A 24,424-nucleotide genomic window follows, 5' to 3' on the forward strand; every position below is an offset into this window, starting at 1 on the left:
GTTTTGTTCTCCCTCTATCTCCCGCGCCCTCGCAAGATAAAAGTCAGTCAGTTTTAGTCAGCTTCTCACTTTTTTTTCTTTTTTTGGTACTTTACTTTCAGTCTTTGTTATTCACGCTTTGGGCAATCAGTCACCTTCAAAGCTGTACTTTGACCTTTGGAGCTGTTGCTTTATCTCTGTGTCTCTCACTATCTTGCCTTTCACTGTGTGAGGTAAGCACACACAACCTGAGACAATGCCCTCGCACGAATAACACTGCAGATGAAATTAATCAAAAACAGAAGCCAAAAAACGGTTTTAGGACAGTTGGAAGGGAGAGGGAAGGAGAAGACCGGCTACAGTGGGAACAAAAATGAGAAGTTGAGTAAGATTTAGCCCACCCTTTCTCAGGCACGCCTCCTCCCAATGCAAGTAAACTTCCCCCAACTAAGCTACCTGTCCAGTTTTAGCTCCCTTCCCCCACCCAGCAAGCCCCTCCTCTTATTCCTCCAGGTATAAAGGTGTATTTCTGCAACCGCCTCTACCTTCTCTGCTCTGGGGAGAGTGGAAGACGACTGAAAAGAGGAAGAGAGTGAGCGTGAGAGAGAGAGGCAGAGGCGGAGTGGGAAGTTTCAGTTTTAAAAAGCAATTGGACTGACCACTCTCTGACTCGTGCTGCAGTCATGGGGCTTGGGGTAAGTGTTGGAACTCTGTCACAAGTTTGCTTAAGGTTGCTTAACTTTGCATGTGAGTGCCAGATTCTCCTGCATTGACTTAGACTACGTCTTTCTTTACAGCTTTAGGAAGTTTATGAACTCCAGAACTCAAAGATCTCACTTGTGTTGATAATAATTTACAGGAGTTTCACAATATGTTTGAACAGGACAGTTGACATAGCTTCCCGCTTCTTAAAATCGGAAGCTCCAGGGCTTTCTTCCCTCAGGCTTTTTCTGTTTTTTTGTCAGAGGCTAACTTTGTTTCCCTTTCTTTCACTGCAGAGAGGGAAAGATGAATACAAACTGGCGGCAACCTCGGAAGATGGGGGCAAGAAAGACAAGAAGGCCAAGGCCAAGAAGGATATGGACGATCTGAAAAAAGAAGTCGACCTTGTGAGTACAGAGTGCTTGAGCAAAGCCAGTCTGTAATTAGTTGCCACTTGAGGCCTCGATTGATGTGATTTAAGCATAAAATGGTGACACTAAAGCCTACAAATGACATCTAAACTAGTTAAAGTCAAGTCATTTTATAAAATTCACTCAGTTCATGTTAACACTCAGTCACTGCCAGCGATACAAACCTCTGCTTTGGCCTCATGGCTGGTCACATGAGACGTAGCTCTGTGCTTACACTGCTGCATGTACAGTCACACATTATTGGGACTGCTTGCATAGTGTAGCTCACAGCTATAATTAAATTGCAAGCCATGTCTATAAAGACTGATCTCAACCAAACACGTCAGTGCTGGGTGGGAGTGCCAGGATGTTTCAAATGCATAAACTTCCACAAACACTCAGCATTTATTTTATTGTTAGGCTTCAAAATTTCAACTCTTCCCACTGGACTCTGATGACGTAGAGACTGGTGGAGTTGTGAAGTTTCACACTTAAAAGTTTAGACAGGTTTTTAAACATCCTGGCGTAGACAGATGAGAGAGAGGGAGGGGGAAAAAAAGCAGAACACTGAGATGTTTTCCACTGGTGTCAGCTTTTTCTCAGTCACAGTCTGCAGCTTGCTTAGGTCATTTCCCAAGGTCAGCAAGGAACTTGGTGTGAGTTCACGACAAAGTCAACTGCAGAGCACCGATGACCAGTTAAAACGGTCGTTTTGGTATTTTAGAAGCCAGGGATGCTTTTATTAAAAGTTTCAAGTGTTTAGGTTTTTATCCGACACATGGAGGCATTCACCTCTCTTCTCACGTCTCCACTGGAGACAACTCAGCGCGACATTTATCTCAGACTCTTAATATTATGCATTTCAATTCCAGGCAAATTTTCCTTCCATTCGGATTAACATAGATTTGTTGGTTATCAGTCAAAAACAGAAGAAGCAGGTAAAACTAGTGCGTTTTTAAAACTAACACGTAAAGTCACTGGTTACTCGTTTATTTCTATATATGTACATATTCACGTATATTTAAGATGTATACTCTAGAAAATATTTTAGCCTTGTCCTTGTCCTTGACAAGGTCAGTTGACACATAGGCAAGTTTACCAACATCTCCAAACACCAGTCAAGTATTAGCGAGCGATCTGTGTTGAAATGTCACTTCTGTCATGAGGAACCATCAATTATTTGGCAGAATGGTGTTTTTTAAATGTTGCTGGTCAATGACTTTCACAAGGTCACAAAGAAAACATGTAGATAGATATTGTTAGGTAATATCAGATATCCAACATGGCTCCAAAGTAACTTGTTAAAAACAACATTTTTGACAGAACATGCTATTAGCGGTCTTTGGCACTTCTACAGTGATTTTGTCTTGACACAAGCGACAGTCCCTTCTTCCCAATGTCATCCTGCAGGTCACAGAATACTGAGGGTTATTAGGTAATAAAAGCCCCATCTTCCACACACATGAATGATTACTGTCCCGTGTACATCTTAACTACATCTCAAAGTCCTGCTGTCACTGAAGGACATCTCAATGCCATGGCAACCCTATCACCAAAGTGCCATGACCTCCCATGGCCTGCAATTAAAAGCAGGCATTGTCTTTCATGTGTCAGGCCACCATTGAATGTGCATTTCAAAATAAGATTTACTGTCAAAGGGCAGCTTGGATTGATAATCCCCAGATTTGAACTTTAGTTAAATATTAATAACGTATTGGATTAATGTATCAGCTCAGTAGTAAAACTGTAGGTGACTCTCTATGAAACCCATGGATTTGGCAATCTGTTAATGATTATTGCATCATCATACAATTAACCGAGGCATCAAAGTCCAGCTAAAGACAAAGGGAACAGGCCCACAATAACACAACGCAGCTAGTGATTTGATAAATTGTGACAAAGTCTAACAGAAAGTCCTAAATATAGATCTTACTGAGTTATAGAGTTTGTTTCTTCAGCAGTTTGTGGATGGCCAAGGTGTAGGTCTTTATAAGCCAGAATATGAAAGCTAGCCTGTAGCATGTAATATAAGCACAGTATCTGTGGCACATTTGGTATGGAACACTTTGCATGCTTATTGTGATGCAAAAAAGTGGCCATGCTGATTGAACCATGCGGTTACCCCCATTTTTTTCCCCATGTGACAGGAAAGCGTGCAGAGAAATGTCATCAAGCACAGTGAAGAAAGAGAAGTGGTTTAATTAACTTTTTTAATTAAAAACTTAACTAGTCAGATCAACCCAGCACACAGTAAGTGAAACTTGATGTGCACTCCTTCTGTTAAATAAAGGTTAACCAAAAAAGAAACTGCAATCTATTAAAGCAGAAAGCTGAGTGACAATCATTTACCTGCAACTACAACTCTGACACGCTTTTCACAGTGCAGGCAGTAAACGACTGGAGCTTTTACACTTTAAACAATCAAAGTGATCCTGTACTTTCGTATCACCAGCACATGCCCATGCCACAGTACACGTGCTATGATTTTTAGTCTGTTGGTAGGCGGTTGCTAGGCAACGTGATGATGTCACAACCCACGTAATACACCATCCAGGTTTTGTGGATACAAATCAGATGGCATTGTTTTAAAATTAAAGTGATAGCGATGCTGGAGCTGGTTTGCTGTAGGTGCATAAACGCCAAAAAAAAGAAAAAAAAGAAATGGGTCATCTTAGCCCATTGATAGGTGGTTGCTAGGCAACGTCACCTCATGATATGTGACACAGCAGTCCCAGAAGATTATCTGCCGCTATCTTTAAAACCATTAACATATAAATTTGTGGCTATAAAACAACATCCTTGCTTTATTTATGTAAATAATAATTTTTGTTTTTGTTCGTTTTTGTCTGGAAATGGAAATGGAAATTGCTTTAGTGCACTCTTGATCGCATGACTGTGTTGTCTCTCAGTTTCCAATCAATGAAAGGTGGGAGTTAGATATCACTGCAGCTCATCCGAATGACATGAGATAATCTCAATGTAGGCATCGATGAACACATGCGTCTCTGGTGGTTCATTTGCAGAGCTACTTTAGTTTCTGCCACTATCGCATTTGGAATTAACTGAATTATTGCTTGATTAAAACGTTTGGTGGCTTACAAACACTCATGGTTAAACACTACAAGAAATCATTATGAAAATCTTGCACCAAATTCACTTTGATGTCACTGATAATGACGTGAGTTAGCCTCTGAGTCAGATAGAGTTCTTGGGGAGCTTTGCTGAAATGTCAAACAAATGAGCACAAACTTTTGAGAGCAAACATCAGTCTATCAGTTGGGTGACATCGATTTACGGAGTGTTTGCTCGCAGCAAACTGATTGCTTGAGCCAATCCGAACGTCACTGAGCTCACGGCAGCCTTCATGTCTCACTTATGCAATGTCTCTCAGTCTCTTTCCTTCTCTCTCCATAGGATGATCACAAGTTAACCTTGGATGAACTTCACAGAAAATATGGAACTGACCTAACCAGGGTGAGCATTCCAGATGTGTGTATGTGTGTCTTTGTTTTTGTGAGTCTTTCAGCTGATAAAGACAGAGGTAAGGGAAGATTTCACAATCCAAGCTGAGGTCAAACAGCGGACTAAAGACGTGGACAAAGTTTCACTTTTTTCTTGTACTTATCCAGCAGTGTAGTGTTTATCCAAGAGCAAAGAAGTGGAGGCACAGATAGTCATGCAGCAAAGAAATTCATTTCTTGGTTTTTAGCCTAGTTTTACAGGTGTTGGCCTCATTCCTTCCTTCCTCCCAATGAAAAGCAGGTGAAAAGGGACTTTTCAAAACACTGGATAGAAATAAAAAGTGTCCCTGTTATTTAAAAGTACTGTAATGGTCTTGGCTATAAGTATGATTTGCAAGCAGGTCAAAGACTACTTTGTTAGAAAGTAGTCATGCTGTTGCATTGTTACAATGATGCTACATGTTCCCACAAACAAGAGAAGACACGAGAAATTTCTAGGAAGAGGAAAGAGAGTAGCTCTTTAAGGTATCAGTGCACGCCACACTGTACAAAGAAAGCAAAGCTAGCTCCTACACAATAGTTGTTCTTCATGTTTTCCTCATCAAGCTAAGGTTACATACACACAGAATCCAATTGCACTAGCCAATACAATTCCACCACGGCCAAATGCCTGAGTGACGCTGGTTATCTCCTGAAATCTGATCTGTCTGAGTTTGCCCTAAAACAAAGGCTTCATTCACACCAGAACACCAGACTTATTGATCCTGCCAACAAGGAGAGAAAAAAAGCTCCTTGTTAATCTTGGTATTTGTTTAAAGAGACTTTCAGTCACACATGAAGTAATAGAAATACAACTTGATCATCTGGTATATTTCTCTGTCTTGGTTTTATTACTACTGGTATGTTGAGTTTTCATTTACTGCAAGTCACACATAAAACAGAGGAAGCTCTCATTTTAAGATTAGGGAGATAATTTTCTTCACGCGTTCGGGTTTTCTTTTGTTTTGCGTCAACCAGACCTTAATCCACCATGTCTTTGTGGAATAGAGTGAACCTGTTTACCAAATAAAACCGTTCTTGTTCTTGTCCTTTATTATGGTTCTCACCCAGTAAATGAAGATTTAGACAGATTTAGAGAACAGATGAATATTTTTTTATATTATAGTTTGCACAGCTTCTTCTTATTTTGTTTTTCTTTTTAGGGTCTTTCCTCCTCCAGAGCAAAAGAGATCCTGGCCCGAGATGGCCCCAACGCCCTCACACCTCCCCCCACGACACCTGAATGGGTCAAGTTCTGCAAACAGGTAAGAGTCAAACATCCTCCCCTTGCAAACCATAAACCTGTTTTTGAATATTCAAATAGTAGAAATGCAAATTAAGTCTGTGTCACTGTAAACCAGTACAACCAGCAAAGCCTGATTGTTATTTCCTCTTGTTTCCAGCTGTTTGGTGGTTTCTCCATGCTGCTGTGGATTGGTGCCATCCTCTGCTTCTTGGCTTATGGTATCCAGGCTGCCTCAGAAGATGAACCTACAAATGATAACGTAATGATAGTTTCTTTATATAGATTGTGACATATTAATTAAAGAATTAATAGTTACAAAGGTTATGTCTCTCTTCTCTCTTCATGTAGTTGTACCTAGGTATTGTGCTTTCTGCTGTCGTCATCATCACCGGTTGCTTCTCCTACTACCAAGAGGCCAAGAGCTCCAAGATCATGGAGTCCTTCAAGAACTTGGTCCCACAGGTGAGACACAAAAAGAAAAGCTAATGTAACAGTTCATTTATACACACTGTTTTTGTCTTAAATTGCTTTGTAGCCTCCCAGTGGTAACACCCAACAGTACTAGTTGCACAACTCTAAGGAGTAGTGTTTCGTCATCGGTATTACAACAATGATGATACATTTTACCATCACTCATCTGAATCATCTGGGAATTAAAAACAAGAAATATTCATCATGTCTTTTTGACATGTTTTATAATGTAGTTATTGTTTTATAATGTTTAACTTAAGTCTTTGGTTTTATAGCAAGCCCTGGTTATCCGTGATGGAGAGAAGAAGAACATCAATGCTGAGGAGGTGGTGCTTGGAGATTTAGTGGAGGTGAAAGGAGGAGACAGGATCCCTGCTGATCTGAGAATTATCTCTGCTCATGGCTGCAAGGTCTGTAATAATAATAATAATGGATACTTTATTGATCCCCATGGGGAAATTACTTGTTTTTCTCTGCATTTGACCCATTCACTCTGTGAAGCAGTGGGCAGCCCACTAAGCAGGCGCCCGGGGAGCAGTGTGTAGGGACGGTACCTTGCTCAGGGGTACCTCAGGGTAGCCGTTAAGTGGATTCGAACCGCCGACCTTCCGATCATGGGGCGACCACTTTACCTACTGAGCTATCCCTGCCCCTGTATCAACTACTTGTGTTAATCCCAACAAATACTTTTGTAGAGCGTGGGTTTGATAGCTAATATATATTTTTAGACTGTTCAATTTACTTCTTTACACTCAAGCTGCCCTGTGATAATGTTTCTGATTCATGTGTTATGGTTTTTGAGTAACTGGGCGGAATGTTAGTCCACGAAAGCATTAAAGGCAAGCTCACATCATGATCTCAGCATCAGATGATTGCTTATCAGAAACCTTTCTATGTTTCCTAACGAGGAATCTTATCTAGACTGTGTTTGAGTTTCTTTACCCAACATACATTTGTTGCTCACCTGCAAGCTGTTTGGCAACCCACCTCCATCTCAGCTTCTCAATATATCCTTTTTCTGGCTTGATCAGCGTGATGTCTTTTGTCACTGATTCCTGCTTCTGTGCTTTCATTCCTCAGGTGGACAACTCCTCCCTGACTGGTGAATCAGAGCCCCAGACTCGTTCTCCAGACTTCTCCAATGAAAACCCACTGGAAACCAGGAATATTTCTTTCTTCTCCACCAACTGTATTGAAGGTACAGCATGGAGAATTAGTGGTTGACATAGAAATGTATATAGAGATCATGAATCATCACCAAGCTTCCATGGACTCAGTCTGTCTTCTCTTTTCAGGCACAGCCAGAGGAATCGTCATCAACACTGGTGATAATACCGTCATGGGCCGCATCGCCACCCTGGCTTCCAGTCTAGAGGGCGGAAAAACTCCCATTGCCATTGAGATCGAGCATTTTATCCACATCATCACTGGAGTGGCCGTGTTCTTGGGTGTTTCTTTCTTCATCCTCTCTCTCATCCTTGGATATAACTGGCTGGAGGCTGTCATCTTCCTTATTGGTATCATTGTCGCCAACGTGCCAGAAGGTCTTTTGGCTACTGTCACTGTGAGTTTTGGTGTCTAATGGCATTCCTTTTAAATACCTTATATTTATTGATACAAAAAGACTGTGGTTCTTAAAACCTAAATTGTCTGTAGGTGTGTCTGACTCTGACTGCTAAGCGTATGGCCAAGAAGAACTGCCTGGTGAAGAACTTGGAAGCTGTCGAGACTCTGGGGTCCACCTCCACCATCTGTTCTGACAAGACCGGCACCCTGACCCAGAACAGAATGACTGTGGCCCACATGTGGTTTGACAACCAGATCCATGAGGCTGACACCACTGAGAACCAGAGTGGTACCTCTTTTGACAGGAGCTCTGCCACCTGGGCTAATCTGTCCAGAATCGCTGGACTCTGCAACCGTGCCGTTTTCCTGGCTGACCAGAGCAACGTTCCCATTCTGAAGGTGAGAAATCTTCATCTGTAAAACTACTCAGCTTCCTAAGCACTACCTGTTGTACTCTAGTTCATCCATCGTGACCATCACGAAAGACTCCAAATAATTCCCCACTGTAAGAACCTTTGTTTCAGTGGAGCAAATCCTCACAGCTCTGGTTGTAAACAAGCACAGAGCTTATTACCTCGTGGTGTATTGACCTAATTCCTTTAAATATTTTAAGGAATTTGATAGTATACCCAGTGAACATGGGATGCAGTGGCTATGTGTGAAGTGCTGCAGTGTTATGACTTGGCTTGGAACTTTTGGGATACAAGCAAATACAAATGCAGCCAATCAGCGCTAGAAGTCTTTAGAAAAGCACTCAAGATAATTAAAGGCTGTTTTAAATATACAGCTGGTTCTTTAGCGATGGCTGGCCAGAAAAAAACCATAAGTTAATATATGTAATGAATCCTGGCAAGTGTGCTACTAATGCTCATTATGGACGGAATCAAATGTAGGCAATGCATAGTCGGCGAATTATATTAGAGTTTATATAAGCTTATATAAGAGTGTAAGAGTAAATCAACATTTGATACAAGTGATATTGTACTGTGGAATTAAATTAAAACTGAATCCTAGTCCTCAAAATCATCTACCCAGTTCAGGGAGTGGTATTCATTAAGACCCAGGTGCTGTATATTTTATGTAATTCAACAACAAATTATCTATATATATAGTTCTGTATTTATCAGTCTACATTTGCAACATATTGTAATAGAGAAGGCATGGGATGTGATTGTTGATCCAATTTTAATGACAGTTTTTTTCTAAAATCCACAGAGAGATGTCGCTGGTGATGCCTCAGAAGCTGCCTTGCTGAAGTGTATTGAGTTGTGCTGTGGATCTGTCAGTGAAATGAGAGAAAAATACCCCAAAATTGCTGAGATCCCTTTCAATTCCACAAACAAATACCAGGTAAACCATTCAGATAGTGTGATAAAAGCTCAAAAATAAAAGAAAACTGATCCACAGATTGTTTAGCCACTCAAGTGTTGTTTTAAAGCATTGATTTGAGCATTAGGCTGTTTCCATCTTATTTCTTTTTTAACCTGAACAAGAAGGCTTGTGGCTCTGACTGTGAAACAAACAGCACAAATCACAGCCTGGCAATCCCCTAAACCCTACCCTGCTTTATCATATATTTTAGTTTAAATTACGCTGTGGTTTGCCAGTTGAGCATCTGCAAATTTAAAAGAGTTAGACAATAAACTAATCAGTAAAGTATTTACTCAGGTTTAATATCATACAGTCATCAATACAAACTGCTTTATCCAAACAGACCTTCTGGACATTAGAAGGCATGCAGGTTTTAGGCCATTCTGGAATGCCCTTTTTAATTAAATCTTTGATTATCTTGGTCTGTTATGTATAGTCTCGGTGTACAACATATTTAGTAGTAAATGCTGATTTGTGCCCCCTAGTGGTTGGATTAATCATAAGCTGTTTTTGGCTAAAGTTCTTATCAAAGCTGTCTAGAGTAAACCAGTTTTTTTTCATTACATAAACCACTGATAGTATAGATAAAACCTGAATTTAAATCCAGCCTTTCTGTTGTCCCACAGCTCTCCATCCATAAAAACACCACTCCTGGGGAAACCAAGCATCTGTTGGTGATGAAAGGAGCTCCAGAGAGGATTTTGGACCGCTGTTCCTCCATTGTGCTTCAGGGCAAAGAGCAGGCTCTGGATGATGAGATGAAAGATGCTTTCCAGAATGCCTATGTTGAGTTGGGAGGTCTTGGAGAGAGAGTTTTGGGTACAGAGCATTCCTTCTATAGCTACATCCTTTATTAGGTAGTGGAAACAAGGCAAAGTTCTGCAAAGTCCTGACTAGCATTTTCTTTGTGTCTTATTCAGGTTTCTGCCACTGTCACCTGCCTGATGACCAGTTCCCAGAGGGATTTGCTTTTGATACTGATGAAGTGAACTTCCCCACTGAGAACCTGTGCTTCGTCGGACTCATGGCCATGATTGACCCTCCTCGTGCTGCTGTGCCTGATGCTGTTGGTAAATGCAGGAGTGCTGGAATCAAGGTATGATAACTTTTTGGATGACCAGATATTTGTTTTTTTTGTTTGTACAAAGTACTCCAATTTTTTCTCATCTCTTCTCTCTCAGGTCATCATGGTCACAGGTGACCATCCAATTACAGCCAAGGCTATTGCTAAAGGTGTGGGTATCATCTCCGAAGGCAATGAGACTGTTGAAGACATTGCTGCCCGCCTGAATGTTCCAGTTTCAGAGGTCAACCCTAGGTTAGTTCTCTTTCAAAGATTCACTGTGCTAGTATTTCTCAAGCGTAAGGAGCAGCTGGTAAAAATCGTTCTGTGGCCATTAGCTGGTGAATGGGCTGGTTCTTAAATAGTGCTTTTGTACTCTACCTTAGCACTTAAAGCACTTTCTTACTACAAGCTTCATTACCTCTTCAACACACAGTCACACAAGCACCCTTTTCTATGCCAAAAGTGTTTTTAACATTACCTCTACTCCATTTTAACTTTTAACCTTACATTTACTCTGGATTTATGGCAACTCGGGGTTCAGTAACTGGCCCAAAGATACTTGGATGCAAATGGAGGACTCCCAATTAGTAGACAACGTGCTCTACCTCCTCAGCCACAACCCCCTTAGAACAAAGCAGTTGCTGTAGGGTAGGTGTGGCTGAGGAGCTAGAACTCATTGTCTATAATTGGGAGTCCTAGTTCTTCCTAAGGGTGATGCTGTCTTTGTTTTGGTCAAATTGACTTTATTTTTTTGTTTTTTTTTCTTTCTAATCTCCTGATGATACCCTACTGTTGTACTAATGTTGTTGTAATTTCTTCAGGGATGCTAAGGCCTGTGTTGTCCATGGTGGTGAGCTTAAAGACATGACCTCAGAGGAGCTTGATGATTTGCTGAAGCACCACACTGAAATTGTATTTGCCAGGACCTCCCCTCAACAGAAACTGATCATTGTGGAAGGATGCCAGAGACAGGTGAGCATCGGGGGGGATTCTCACAGACACAGTTTGACAAATGTTTTGTTTGGAACTTGTAAAAACATGTTCTTCCTTGTCCAGGGAGCCATTGTGGCCGTGACAGGTGATGGTGTGAACGACTCTCCAGCTCTGAAGAAAGCTGACATCGGTGTTGCCATGGGCATCGCTGGATCTGATGTCTCCAAACAGGCTGCTGACATGATCCTGCTGGACGATAACTTTGCCTCCATTGTCACTGGAGTGGAAGAAGGTAAGATCTATATCAAGACCTACACCTGCAGAAATCTGGAAATACAAAATACAAAACATCACTGAATCTACTAAATTACTTTGTTCAGGCCGTCTGATCTTTGACAACTTGAAGAAGTCCATCGCCTACACTCTGACCAGTAACATCCCCGAGATCTCACCCTTCCTCCTCTTCATCATCGCCAACATCCCTCTGCCCCTGGGAACCGTCACCATCCTCTGTATTGATCTGGGAACTGACATGGTGAGCTGTTTGGCTCTTCATCCTGTTCTATAGAGAGATTCAACTGAACTCAAATTTGGGTGGAAAGTTCATGTGTATATTTATTCACTTGTGGTTTTGCAGGTCCCTGCCATCTCCCTGGCTTATGAGAAAGCTGAGAGCGACATCATGAAGAGACAGCCCAGAAACCCCAAAACAGACAAGCTAGTGAATGAAAGGCTCATCAGTATAGCCTACGGACAAATTGGTAAGACATTATTTATATATAAATCTCAGTTTTTATAATCGATACATGACTTGTGACCAATGTTCCCTCTAAGCTGCGCGTGTGCTGGCACGGTCTGTGCACAGAAAATCTGCGTTGTGCACAGAAAAAAAATCTACCTGAATTGAAATTAAAATTAATACTTTAACAATTCTGTTTTGCAGTGTTAGTCAGTAAGTGACTGGCTGTTCCCGTATGGGATTAGAACGATGCCACCTTATCCCATAGTCCAGCCAATAATGCGATTCACATTCGTATATACGCAGCTAATCAGCGTCGCTGACAGGCTATGACAGCGTCCTTATGTGCCGACACCGGTGTTTTAGCTAGCAAAGCGGCGTGGCTGATGTGGAGTGAAGCCACGTTAATCACAACGTGTACGACCATTGGAGATGTGAGCAGGACAGACGGAGCAATTGACGGAAAAAGTGTGGACTTTATACCAGTTTTTAAATTGTGTTGTTGTGGGCCACGTAAAACCAGAGTTATGATAAAAATATATGCAATGTTTGGTTGCCTTCCTGAATACCATTGTTATTTATATTTACTGCGGGAAGAAACGGTAAAACCAGCGTTTTATACGGAACACGCTCGAAAGCACTCTCCGCCTGTGAGCAAAAACAAAATCAAAAAAAACCCCACCTTTTCCTATTGGTGGAAAAAAGTACCATGTCGACCAATCAAAAAATGATATGGCAACATGGCATTTAGTTGCTTAGGAAGGGGGAAGTTTTAGGACTGACAGTGGTGTTTTGAGATGTGAGAGATTTGCGATAGTTTTCAATAGTTTTGTTGTGTGTGTCAGAACAATGAGGCATCTGAATGTTACAGGTGTTACAGGAGTGATACATCTCCTGCTGTCAGGCCTGCAGGTATCAGGCTGTTGTTCTCCATTATCTCATAGTGGACAGAAATTTTTTTTTTGGAGTGGCACAAATAATTTGTGTGGCATCAAATTTGATGCAGAACACCTGATTGTTCTGTATATAGTTTGAAACGTTTATTTTAAAAAAACACCTTGGCTGCATTTTTAGGTAAACAGCTGCAAAAAACGTTTGCAAAACTCAGTTACTTTTTTGAAGAAGTAACTACATAATTAATTGCCCAGCATTGGTCATTATATACAGTACTGTATTTCCCAGACCACAGACTCATACTCATAATACAAGTCAGAGCTTTATAAAAAATAAAAAAAAGAAAAGAAAGAAAGAAAGTTGTGTTTTCAAACTTTGAGTTCAAGTTATTTTTACTTCCAATAGTGTTAACATACTACACAGGTCATGAACAAGTTTTTTTTTTAAATTTTCATTGTAAGTGGGCTAAAGCAGTTAATTAAAAGTAGTCTAACATAAATGTAAATGCTGTAATTTTATTATTTTGGTGTTTAATATATTTATTATTTTTCACAATGAAATACAAAAACATAAAGCATCAAATAAAAGTAAAAGAGGGGAGAAAAATTAAAATAAAAACCCATCCTGACAAACAACACCCCTCAAGTAATCAAAAGTTTAAAAGGAAAAACTTTCAATCAGTGCGAAATAACACCAGCCAAGGTATACAGAATAAGAAGGAAGAAAAAATAAGCAAACAAATATAATTAAAAATAAATAAATAAAGGTCACTCCTGAACCTGTGTTGATGGTTGGTCAAAAAATATCAAAAAGGGTTTCCAGACTTTATTAAATTTCTTTACTGATCCTCTCAAAACGAACCTAATTTTCTCTAATTTAAGATGAAATAATACATCCTTAACCCAATACGAAACCATGGGCAGGGCTGCGTCCTTCCACTTCAAAAGTATTAGACATCTTGCCAATAGTGTAGAGAAGGCAATAAGTCTTTGACCCCCTGCCGGTAGTGCCAGACCATCGGAATTGACCCCAAATAAAAATAAAAGTGGATTGAGTGACACTCTCATTCCAAATATGCCTCACAGACATCCGTCCAGAACTTTTGTATTTTGGGACAGGACCAAAACATATGGATCAAGGTGGCCTCTGCCAATTTACATCTTTCGCACGTTGGGTCAATCTGAGGATACATCTTTGCCAATTTTGATTTGCTGAGATGTACCCTATGCACTATTTTAAACTGCAGAAGGCAATGTCTTGCACACATGGAGGACGAGTGAATATTACTTAAAACATTGCCCCAGTCTGCTTCAGCAACACAGATTTTAAGATCCTCTTCCCAGGATCGCTTAATTGCAGACATAGAGGAAGAACCCAGGCGCAAAATCAGAACAAGTATTGATGATATGGCCTTTTTCTTAACCGGGTTGAAACACATAATGTCATCCATTACATCATTAGGGTGTTTATTTGGGAACCCTGGGATAGAGCCTGAAAGAAAGTGTCGTATTTGTAGATACCTAAAAAAATGAGAGGGGGGTAAGTTGTATTTATTAGTCAGCTGTTCAAATGAGGCAAACGTGCCGTCAATTAATAGTTCTTTTAAAGATCTCAGCCCTCACCTCTGCCAGCCCTGAAATGTGGCATCAGACATTGAAGGGGAAAAAACATAGTTGGAAGCTACTGGGCTGCCTAAGCACATCTTCAGAAGATTAAAATTTTTTCTAAACTGAAAGCAAATTTGGATAGTATTATTAACTACAGGATTCTCAATTGTCAGGCTTTTGGGTAACGGGATAGATGCACCTACGATAGACAATAGCAAAAAAGAACCAGAAGAGAGCTTCTCCATTTCTACCCATACGGGTCCGCTGCAATCGTGCTGTAGTGCTGATAGCTCAGTTCCGTATCGCGAAATGCCTTGAATAGCATGATTACTTCTTATAGCTATTGCCAATGGCTCAATAGCTAATACGAAAAGGAGGGGGCTAAGGGGGCAGCCCTGACAGGTTCCACGATGTAAGCGGAACGGTTTAGAATAACGGTTATTAGTGAGTACCATAGCTGAAGGACAGGCATAGAGTAATTTCACCCAGGATAAAAAGGAACTTCCAAACCCAAATCTTTGCAAGGCCTCGAATAGATATTCCCATTCTACTCTATCGAAAGCCTTCTCCGCATCCATGGAGGCATTTAGAAGCAGCTTGACTGGGGGTGTACATTATATTAAGTAGTCGACGAATACTAAAAAAGGAGTGACTGTTTTTAATAAAACCAGTCTGAGCTGAAGAGATTATGTTGGGTAAAACTTTTTCCAATCGGTTGGCCAAAATCTTTGCTAGTATTTTATAGTCTGAATTCAGGAGTGAAATCGGCCTGTAGGATCCACATTCCAAAGGGTTTTTATCTTTTTTGGGAAGTAATGTTATACAAGCTTGATTTAGGCTATCAGGCAAAACACCTTTGGCAAGAGAGTCAGTATATAATGTAGCTAACCAGAGGTGTGGACTCGAGTCACATGACTTGGACTCGAGTCAGACTCGAGTCATTAATTTTATGACTTTAGACTTGACTTGAAAAAATGTTCTAAGACTTGTGACTTGACTTGGACTTTTACACCAATGACTTGGGACTTGAATTGGACTTGAAAAGACTTGATATTTTACCCCAAATATAAAATTTAACATGCATATTATATAGAGATTGAAAATGTGACGTCATTCACGGGTAGAACCGCAAAGGATTCTGGGAACTCGTGGCAAGCGGTACTAGCGCACGCAGGCTTTCAATTAAAATCAGTTATACAGCGATAAAAAGAAACACAAAAATGTCAAGAAGCCGTTGTATTATTAACTGCAATAGCCGGTCGCATGACAGCCACGGGAAGCCGACGGGTAAAGAGATCGGTTGTTATCGGATTACGTCGTTGAAGAGAAATTGTTCTAGCCATGTTTCCGAAGTAACAAAGACGGCCTGGATTGCAGCCATTCAAAGATCAAATATAACGTCCCAGAACCCTCCAGCTCACAGGTTAGTCTGCTCCAAGCATTTACACGAAGGTCAGTGTTTTTTAGTAGTTAATACATCATTTTCATAACATAATTAGTGATATAGGTTACAAGCAAGTCTGGCGCTGAACAGAAATTGTCGCGCTATGCTCCTTTATTTATTGTGCATAAATAGTGAATTGTCCTGACACAATATTGCGTTTCGCTTCTGTTATTATGGTACATTGACAAAAACATATACTTTTATTCACAGGATAAAACAGGGTTTTTGTATCACTAATTGCCCAGTACGATTACAGCATACAATATTGTTGTCACTGCTACATTTCTGTGATGGGTACCAGAAATTATTTCCACTACTAATTAATTACCCTTGAGCGCAAAGGTCCTATTAATAAACGGTTAAGGAATGTGTATTTATGACGACGATTTGTGAGACTGGTAAACTTATGATACGTACGATGGTCTTTCGTTCTACACGGTGCATTTCAAGGTCCTGCACCCATCCGTCGGTAAACTGTACCTGGGCTTGTTGCAGTGACCTGAAGTTACTAAACTTCATGAGTGTATGCACTCACTCCAAGAACCGTATGATTATAAATATGCATATAAATATGCTACAATGAGATAGCTGACTTCATCTAACTAGCAAATGTTGTCCAGGCTACGTTGGTGATACAGTTTTTTTTAATGTGTATGATATTTTTGTCATGCGATTTTAAAGCTGGTCCTACAACCGCATCCAAGAATAACATGCAGCTTATCTCAGAACTGTCGGTGAAAATTATTCTTGGAGCTAGGTTTAATTGAGCTGCATTTTAAAGAGGTGCAATTTCACAATTTGTGTATATTTTCTAAGTTCACTATTTTGTCATGTGTTGAGAAAAACACAGATTTTAAAATTACATGGTCTAATATTTACATTTAGCATATAACTGCAACATTATTTTTTCGTTTTTTTTTTTTAAAGACTCGAAAGGACTTGAAATTCAAAGTTTCAGACTTGTGACTTGACTCGGACTTTTACACCAGTGACTTGAGACTCGACTCTGACTTGCCTGACATTACTTGAGACTTGACTTGAGGATAAAGACTTGAGACTTACTTGAGACTTGCAAAACAATGACTTGGTCCCACCTCTGTAGCTAACACAGGGGCTAGTTTTCCAGCAAAGACGGCATAAAATTCGTTCGGTAAACCATCAGGGCCTGGTGATCGGCAAAACTGTAATGATTTTATTGCCGTTATGATCTCCTGCTGCTGCAGAGGTGCATCTAGGGTGGAAACCTCGTCTGGGGACAATGTTGGAATCTTTAGGTCTCTAAAAAAGTCAGAGAGAAGGTTAGAATCATTGGTATTATCGGAGCTATACAACTTATAATCCTGTTGATCTGTAACAGTTCCACCATCTCGGGTTGCGACCCCATTAATAGTTTGCCTGGCTCTTGCACATTTCAACTGTCTTGCTAGAATCTCTCCCGCCTAATCTCCGTGCTCATAGGTATCACTGCGGTTCTTTAACAATAAATATTCTATAGAGTTTTAAGATGGGTTTCTTGGATAAAGGCTATATCAGTACCCATATTTTTCAAGTGAGTGAGAACCTTCTTTCTTTTAATAGGATGGTTCAGGCCTTTAACATTCCAGGTCACTAAGTCAATAGGGGTAACCATTGAAAATATATCAAAAATTTTAGCTCATTCTTGCTCAGACAAGAAACATAAAACACTTGGAACCCTCCCAGAAACCCCCTGAACCCCCAGGTGACGCTAGATGTCAGAACAAACAGCACACCTATCCAATCTAACTGAAAAACTTCCATAACTATCCTACCTAAAGCTCCTTAATCCCGCATAGTGGAAAGGTTGGAATAAGACTCACCAGGTGTACACCGGTGAAGTCCACCATTCAAAGTATGTGTAAAATAATTGCACTGTCACGCCAAAAAATAATAAAGAAAAAGAAATGAAGTCAAATGTCTGAAAATCAACAAAGGATGCATGACAATGCCGTAACAGTCGTCCGAAGTAGTCCCGTGTTCCACGCGCCTCAAAACAGTTCAGTCTTCCATGGAGTCTTGCACAAACCTTTCGGCCTCAGCCACAGAGCCAAATGTGAGGCGTACACCATCTGTTTTAACAATGCGTAGTCGTGCCGGGTATAGCAGTGATGGTTTCAGGCCCATCTTGTACAAGCTTGACATCACTGACCTGTATTCTCTCCGCTGGCTCACCACCTCAGGGCTGTAGTCTTCATAGACTCGGAATGGTTTATCCATATACTTCAGGTCGTTCCTCCTAGCCTGTCGTATTAGCAGCTCCTTGTTTTGGTAGCGGTGAAAACAGACAATGACGGGCCGCGGTCTGCCTCCAGGGGTCGGTTTGGGGGCCGAAATACGGTGTGCACAATCCAGTTCGGGGGGAGAGGGGAAAATGTCTCTCCCAAAAACGTCTTGCAACAACTGTGAGAAAAACTTAGAGGGTTGTGGACCCTCAATCCCTTCCTCCAGGCCGATAAGGCGGGCATTGCAGCGTCTGTTTCTCGACTCAATGTCCGATAGCTTAGCCTTCAGCTTTTCATTAGCGACCCGTAGTGTCTCACAGGTATCCTCCACTTTAGCAAGGCGCTGGTCGAGCGGTTCAGCGCTTTCCCCCAAAGATTCTAGGCACTCACCATGGTTGTCCGATGCCTTCTGTAGTCCATCCAGCTTTTTACTCAAGTCATCAAAAGCTGACTTTTAGTTTCGCCAGTAAAGCTGAATGGTGCTCCGCTAGCAGTGCTGTTATGTCGGCTTTGCTAACATTCGCAGGAACGCTAGCAACCACGCATTCGGTTGTTTTACCATTCGACTTTGCAGGTTTAGGCGACATGACAGGGCATCAAATGTTCCAACGGCTTCACCAAATCACCAAGATATTTGCCTCAAAAGATAAGTTAGGTGGGCTCGCTCAAATAACTAAAAGTTGCGGGAGCTAAGGGAAAGCGTGACTACCCCATGCTTGTCTATAATCTGATTATTTTAATAAACCATGTAACTTGGATGGATTCGATGCTGGCGTGACCATAGTGGACATGTCTGCTGTTGCTCACAGTGGTCCAAAGGACCGCTCAGGGAGTTTGTGTCGCTCAGACACATGCTCCTCCTACCAACTCAAAACAAAACAAAACACAAACTGAAGTGTATGCTCTCTACTGCCCCCTGGTGGACAGTCTGCATACTGTACTTTGAATCCCATATCCAAAATGGCTGCCTTGTTTTGGCGAGTTGCGCTTTGCTGGGGAAATCTTTGCTTTTACAATACATTTCTGGTGTGAATATCCTTGCTTTGTTTCAGATGGTTTTGATGTTTTTATACCTGACTTCATGGTAAAGTCTGCATCAAATACAACACAATGGGTTTCCAAAGTCAGTTTTTTTTGTCCCCCATATCTCTCCTTTTTTCACCTTATGAAGCAATCTATATGATGCTTATTACAGTGACAAAGTCAATATTTCCATTAATTAACTACACTTATTAAAGCTTGAAATGTCTCTGTGCGCCGCCAAAATCACATTGGATTTTAAATCAACTGATCAAGATGAGATTGTAGCACAGACTTCCAGCTTTAATTCAGCACATTTTTAGAGACTAAATCCATTTAAAGTCGTGTTTTTAAAAATCCTCAAAAAGAAGAAAATCAAATTAAAGGATATCTTCACAATTTCAAACATATAGTTTTATACTGTTAAAAACTCATCTTTTTAAACTTGCGTTTGGTTGATTTTTGTTTCTATGTTTTCAGTTCTCTGTGAAGCACTTTGTGTTTTTATCTTGGAAGGTGCTATACAAATAAAATGTTACTTGATTTACTTACTTTTATGTCTCTCCAGAGGCTTAGCTTTGCAGGGAATGCCACTTACATGTTATATTTGGTTGTCTTATCTCCATCTTGATTACCAGAGACAAGTATGAAAGTTGTTAATGAAAGCTAGAGAAACTGTAACTCTGCTTCTGATTTGCATTTCCTGAGGTTTCCTGTTGTTTTTCTCCTGTTAGGTATGATGCAGGCCACAGCTGGCTTCTTCACATATTTTGTCATCCTGGCTGAAAATGGTTTCCTCCCCATGGACCTGATAGGACTCAGAGTGCTGTGGGATGATAAATATGTAAATGACCTGGAAGACAGCTATGGGCAGCAGTGGGTCAGTCACACTTATGCTTAAATTTAATTGGCGTTTCAGTCTAGGAAAAGGAAAACATTCTAATCTTTTCCTTTTTATTTTATTCTGTTCCAGACATATGAGCGCAGAAAGATTGTAGAGTACAGCTGCCACACAGCCTTCTTCGCCAGTATTGTGATCGTGCAGTGGGCCGATCTGATCATCTGTAAGACCAGGAGGAACTCCATTGTGCAGCAAGGAATGACGTATGTACACATAGAGATGCTTGAGATCTTCAAATGACAACTGGGTCTTTATATTTGAGTAATTGTAAATAAAATCAAAGACATTACTGATGAGATGGCTTCAAGCCACAATGACAGTTTGGTACTGTGTTGCATGCTTTCCTATGACAAGAACATCAATATGTCAGGTAATTTTAAGAGTAGGAGCTTTTGTTGTATTGACCCATACCTTTTTTTCACCCCCACAGGAACCGCATCCTCATCTTTGGGCTCTTTGAGGAGACGGCTCTGGCTGCCTTCCTTTCATACTGCCCAGGCATGGACGTTGCCCTCAGAATGTACCCTATGAAGTGAGTCAAGTACACAAACAGAACCATCCTGTGACTCATGACTTTAAAATTAGCTTCCAAGATAATTTCGTAGGCTCCAATAATCATGCAGAACGTTTCATTTTCCTTTTTCACTGTTGGCTTTTGTTGATATCCCACTTTGAGTGTCTGTTCAGTTTATTTGAGGACCTCGCTGAGCACAAGGCAACTTTTGTTAAAGTGTGAAAAGCCTTCTTTTGGCAAATTTGCAGACATCCCTGGTTGCTGGATCCTTCCGGAGGTTTCTCGTACATCACTCAGTGCAGACAGCCCTTTGAGAGCTTCATGTTTTCAGTTTGGTGATGCTTTAGCTTTATCATCTCGTTGAAAATAAGATGGCTATTATCTAGTGTCACTGGTAATTTCCACTTCAGAGGCAGAGCGAAGCACAAGAGATGCTATACTAATGAGTTTCTTTGCCCAAAAGAGAAAAATAGAAAGCACTGAGGCTCATTAGCTCAAGAGTTCACACGCTACTTTCCTTTGTCACCTTTATTCATCGGTTTCCCATGGATCTGTCTCTCCTTTCTCACCTTCTTCATTCACCTGTTTTGTGTCCCAGACTCTAGCTTCTGTTTTGTTCTTTCTAAGTTATTTCTCTCTTTACCTCTGTAAATATCTTATGCAGATTAAAGGTGCTGAGCATATGTGTCTGACACTATGCCCTTCTGGGGTATTTTATTGGGTAAAGACAGGGGTGTAGGCCCCTGCTCTAGTTCTAAGACACTTATAGAATCACACAAACCCCCTCTAGAAGTTTTGTGGATTTGTTTTCAGGGCTTTGCATTAGTGGGCTTTTAGCAGCCTCGTTAGCGTTGCCAGAGAGCACTATCAAAGAGATGAACAGGATATGTCCTCAACCCAGCTGTCAGATTTCTCTGCATCATTTTGTTTCAACGGCTTCTGAATTCATTTAATAGCCGGTTCTCCACAGCCTAATGCTCACCCCAAAAGCTTTTCTGTTCAAAAGAGAAGAGTGTGCTTGTGTTGGGGTTTTTTGTCACATTCCCATTAATAATTCAACCTGTCTGTCCATCCTTACCTTTAGGCCATTGTGGTGGTTCTGTGCCTTCCCCTACTCCCTCCTCATCTTTGTTTATGATGAAGCCAGAAGATATATCCTCAGACGCAACCCAGGAGGTAAGAGCTTCACTAACTCTTGACATATATAACTATCTGAGGCCCCTAGGACACATTTTTGCCTGTATTCTCAGTATTGTAATCTGAATGTAGTGGGGCACAGAGGGATTTTTTACTTGACTTGAAGTCAGATACATAAAAATGTGCTGCGTTGCTTAAAATATGTGCTCTCTGCACATTTGGAAAGAAGAGGATCATATTTTTGCATATTTGGGAGGTGATTTTCTCAAAAGTTCGCCCCACACATTGCAGTAATCTCAATGCATGAAAAGCGCTGAAGGCAGAGGAAAAATGTGTCCCTTTAACGTAATTAAACCGCATTAAAAAAAACCCCATCTGAATGGGAGACCTTCTTTTTAGCTATTTTTTGACAAACACACGGGATTGAAAACACGACTGCAAAGTAGTGAAATATTGATGGCTTTAAAAGGTGTTGAAACTTCTAAAAAAACCCACAAAAACAAACAAACTCCCTCCAGTGGCTGATGTCAGTCTCATTGATTCATTGAGGCTGACATCACAGAGCAAAGGCAGCCGCAGCTTTGTGAAGGTGCCCACTGTACTGTGTGAAAATGAGACACAGGTGTGTGTGTGTGTGTGTGTGTGTGTGTGTGTGTGTGTGTGTGTGTGTGCGCACACGCGCGCTCAGCAAAAGTGGCGTATGCCTCTTGCGAGTCTATTTTTCGTGGATACTCGTGCCCAGTATTGCTGCCACAACTGTGTCCCTACACTGACCAGTGAGCTGAGGCAGATGGCAGAGCCCGGTGGGATTTGAACCCCCAACCGTGGTGTAGTTAATGCATCATTCCACCCACAAAGCTGAACAGAACCTGTACGAAGGGCTGGCTCTGAAGCAGCTGCGTGAGAGTGCGTGTGCGCTACATCTGAGCCCCACGGCACAGATCAGTGAACATCCCACTGCCCATCCATGGTGAATAATGTGTTACATTCAGACAGGAAAAAACACAAGTTGAGCTGACATGGTTTCTAGCAACTTTGGCCCCCTTTTCTTTCTTTTTTTTTTGAAAGCGCTAGCAAATAAATACTTTTTCCACTCCATAAATAGCCCAAAGTGAACTGCCCTTAGATAATTTTTTAACTTTTTTAAAACTATTTTTTAACTCACAGTTTCTCCCAAAAGTGAAACCCAACATGCTAAATGGTATAATTCAAGCATTTAGAGCAGGGATGTCAAGCTCATTTTACATTGAGGGCCACATACAGCCCACTTTGATCTTAACTGGGCCCTTTCTGTCGTTGTAAGTTTAAGTTTAATCCATCTCTATATTTTTCTATAATATAAGAAAATTAAGTGAAATAATAACCAAAACAGAGGCATTTCTATAATAGATGGTCATCTATGACATGATTTTATTATTTAATATATCACTGTAGGATGATTAGTATGCATGGGGTGGTCTTTATCAGTAGGTAAAACTGAAAGATTTATGAAAATACAGTTAAAAATCCAAGATTTATGCCCTCCTTCACATTGTCCAAAGATGTCCAGCGGGCCAGATTGGAGTCTTTTGCAGTCCTGGCGCCTTATGTTTGACACCAAATACCAAATTGGTGTCAAAATTGGGGAATTTTGGTATTAGGACCACTCTCGCCATTCATTTTTACTGGATTTTATGTCCAGCTAATGATATAAAACTCAAACATCTAGCTTTTGAGCTACAGGGTCATTTTATGTGATTCTTTTAGTCATTTCATCCCAGGGTGATTATTCATGGCCTCACTGATGGTGTAACCTCATAAGCAACCATGAAACAAAAATGACACAGCCTCTCCCGTCCCTTCAGGGTGCATCTCCTAATGGCCGCATTTCCCCTAAATTTAGCATGCAGTCTCTCGCACACGGCCCAAGCCCAGTCAAGTCTTATTTCTTCGAATCACTGTCAGCCAGCATGAGGGGTGAAATCTTTCTGAGCACGAGGTTTGAGGCCAAAGCCGTTTTAGATGTGGCTGTCGTGTTGTATTCCATCTTTTTTTTCTCTGTAAAAGACAATGAGACAAATTTGAGCCCTAAACTGTGAGAAAGATTAAAAAAACAAAAAAAAAAACCCTCCCTAATTGTGTCTCCTTTGCTTTCTAGGTTGGGTGGAGAAAGAAACATACTACTGATCCAACGCCACACAGGCACGGAGGGAGCGTGTGCTTCATTACTATTTAATGCCATGTTACATATTTGTTTGAGTTATTAGACCCCCCCATTAATAACACCACAAAGCATGGATAGATTAAGATTATATTGATGTGTGTTTCTTTCCCAATAAAACATTCCCACTGTTCACTGAGGCTGCTTGCATGATTGCTTGTCTCTCTGATGCCTTTGGACTGGAAACCGTGTTTCAGGAACTTGATTCAGGATGTTCCGAGGTTCAGCAGATACATACCTGTGAGTCAGGCGCAATGACCCGTGCAGTGGGATTATCCACCTCAACAGTCTTCACTGCAGGAATTGAATATGAAGAGCTTAATGGGGAACAAGCAAGATGTCTCAGGGAAGGAGAAATATTTTAGGGCATTTTCACAGGAAAGCATGATCATCATTTACCATCAATTAGTAACTTAGAGTTCAGAGTGTATTGAAGTATTGAAGAATAAAGGTGGTCAGAACAAATATTGACTTTCAAATTCAG

At 40.8% G+C, this 24,424-nt stretch overlaps 1 protein-coding gene across 1 annotated transcript; it reads left to right on the top strand.

Annotated features, from left to right (window-relative positions):
• Positions 1-510: 510 nt before the first annotated feature.
• Positions 511-24,080, top strand: LOC146681103 (sodium/potassium-transporting ATPase subunit alpha-1). The gene is made up of 23 exons (XM_085449217.1): positions 511-674; positions 978-1,088; positions 4,506-4,565; positions 5,755-5,856; positions 5,995-6,096; positions 6,186-6,299; positions 6,584-6,718; positions 7,389-7,506; positions 7,604-7,872; positions 7,965-8,273; positions 9,090-9,224; positions 9,872-10,064; positions 10,166-10,341; positions 10,427-10,563; positions 11,133-11,283; positions 11,368-11,536; positions 11,625-11,779; positions 11,882-12,005; positions 19,923-20,068; positions 20,162-20,292; positions 20,520-20,621; positions 21,688-21,779; positions 23,878-24,080. Exons 1-23 carry the CDS (start codon positions 663-665, stop codon positions 23,904-23,906), a joined length of 3,072 nt encoding a protein of 1,023 aa, XP_085305343.1. The 5' UTR covers positions 511-662; the 3' UTR covers positions 23,907-24,080.
• The last annotated feature ends 344 nt before the right edge of the window (positions 24,081-24,424 follow it).

Source organism: Copadichromis virginalis, linkage group LG23 (assembly GCF_057382275.1).
Source record: "Copadichromis virginalis isolate Kocher_CV1m ecotype Utaka linkage group LG23, C_Virginalis_male_GT1.1, whole genome shotgun sequence".
NCBI lineage: Eukaryota > Metazoa > Chordata > Actinopteri > Cichliformes > Cichlidae > Copadichromis > Copadichromis virginalis.

Excerpts from the sequence above, each read along its gene's own strand:
- LOC146681103 (XM_085449217.1), top strand. Across the intron at positions 11,780-11,881 it reads TTGATCTGGGAACTGACATG|GTCCCTGCCATCTCCCTGGC; the intron begins GTGAGCTGTTTG and ends GTGGTTTTGCAG. Across the intron at positions 21,780-23,877 it reads CCTCAGACGCAACCCAGGAG|GTTGGGTGGAGAAAGAAACA; the intron begins GTAAGAGCTTCA and ends TTTGCTTTCTAG.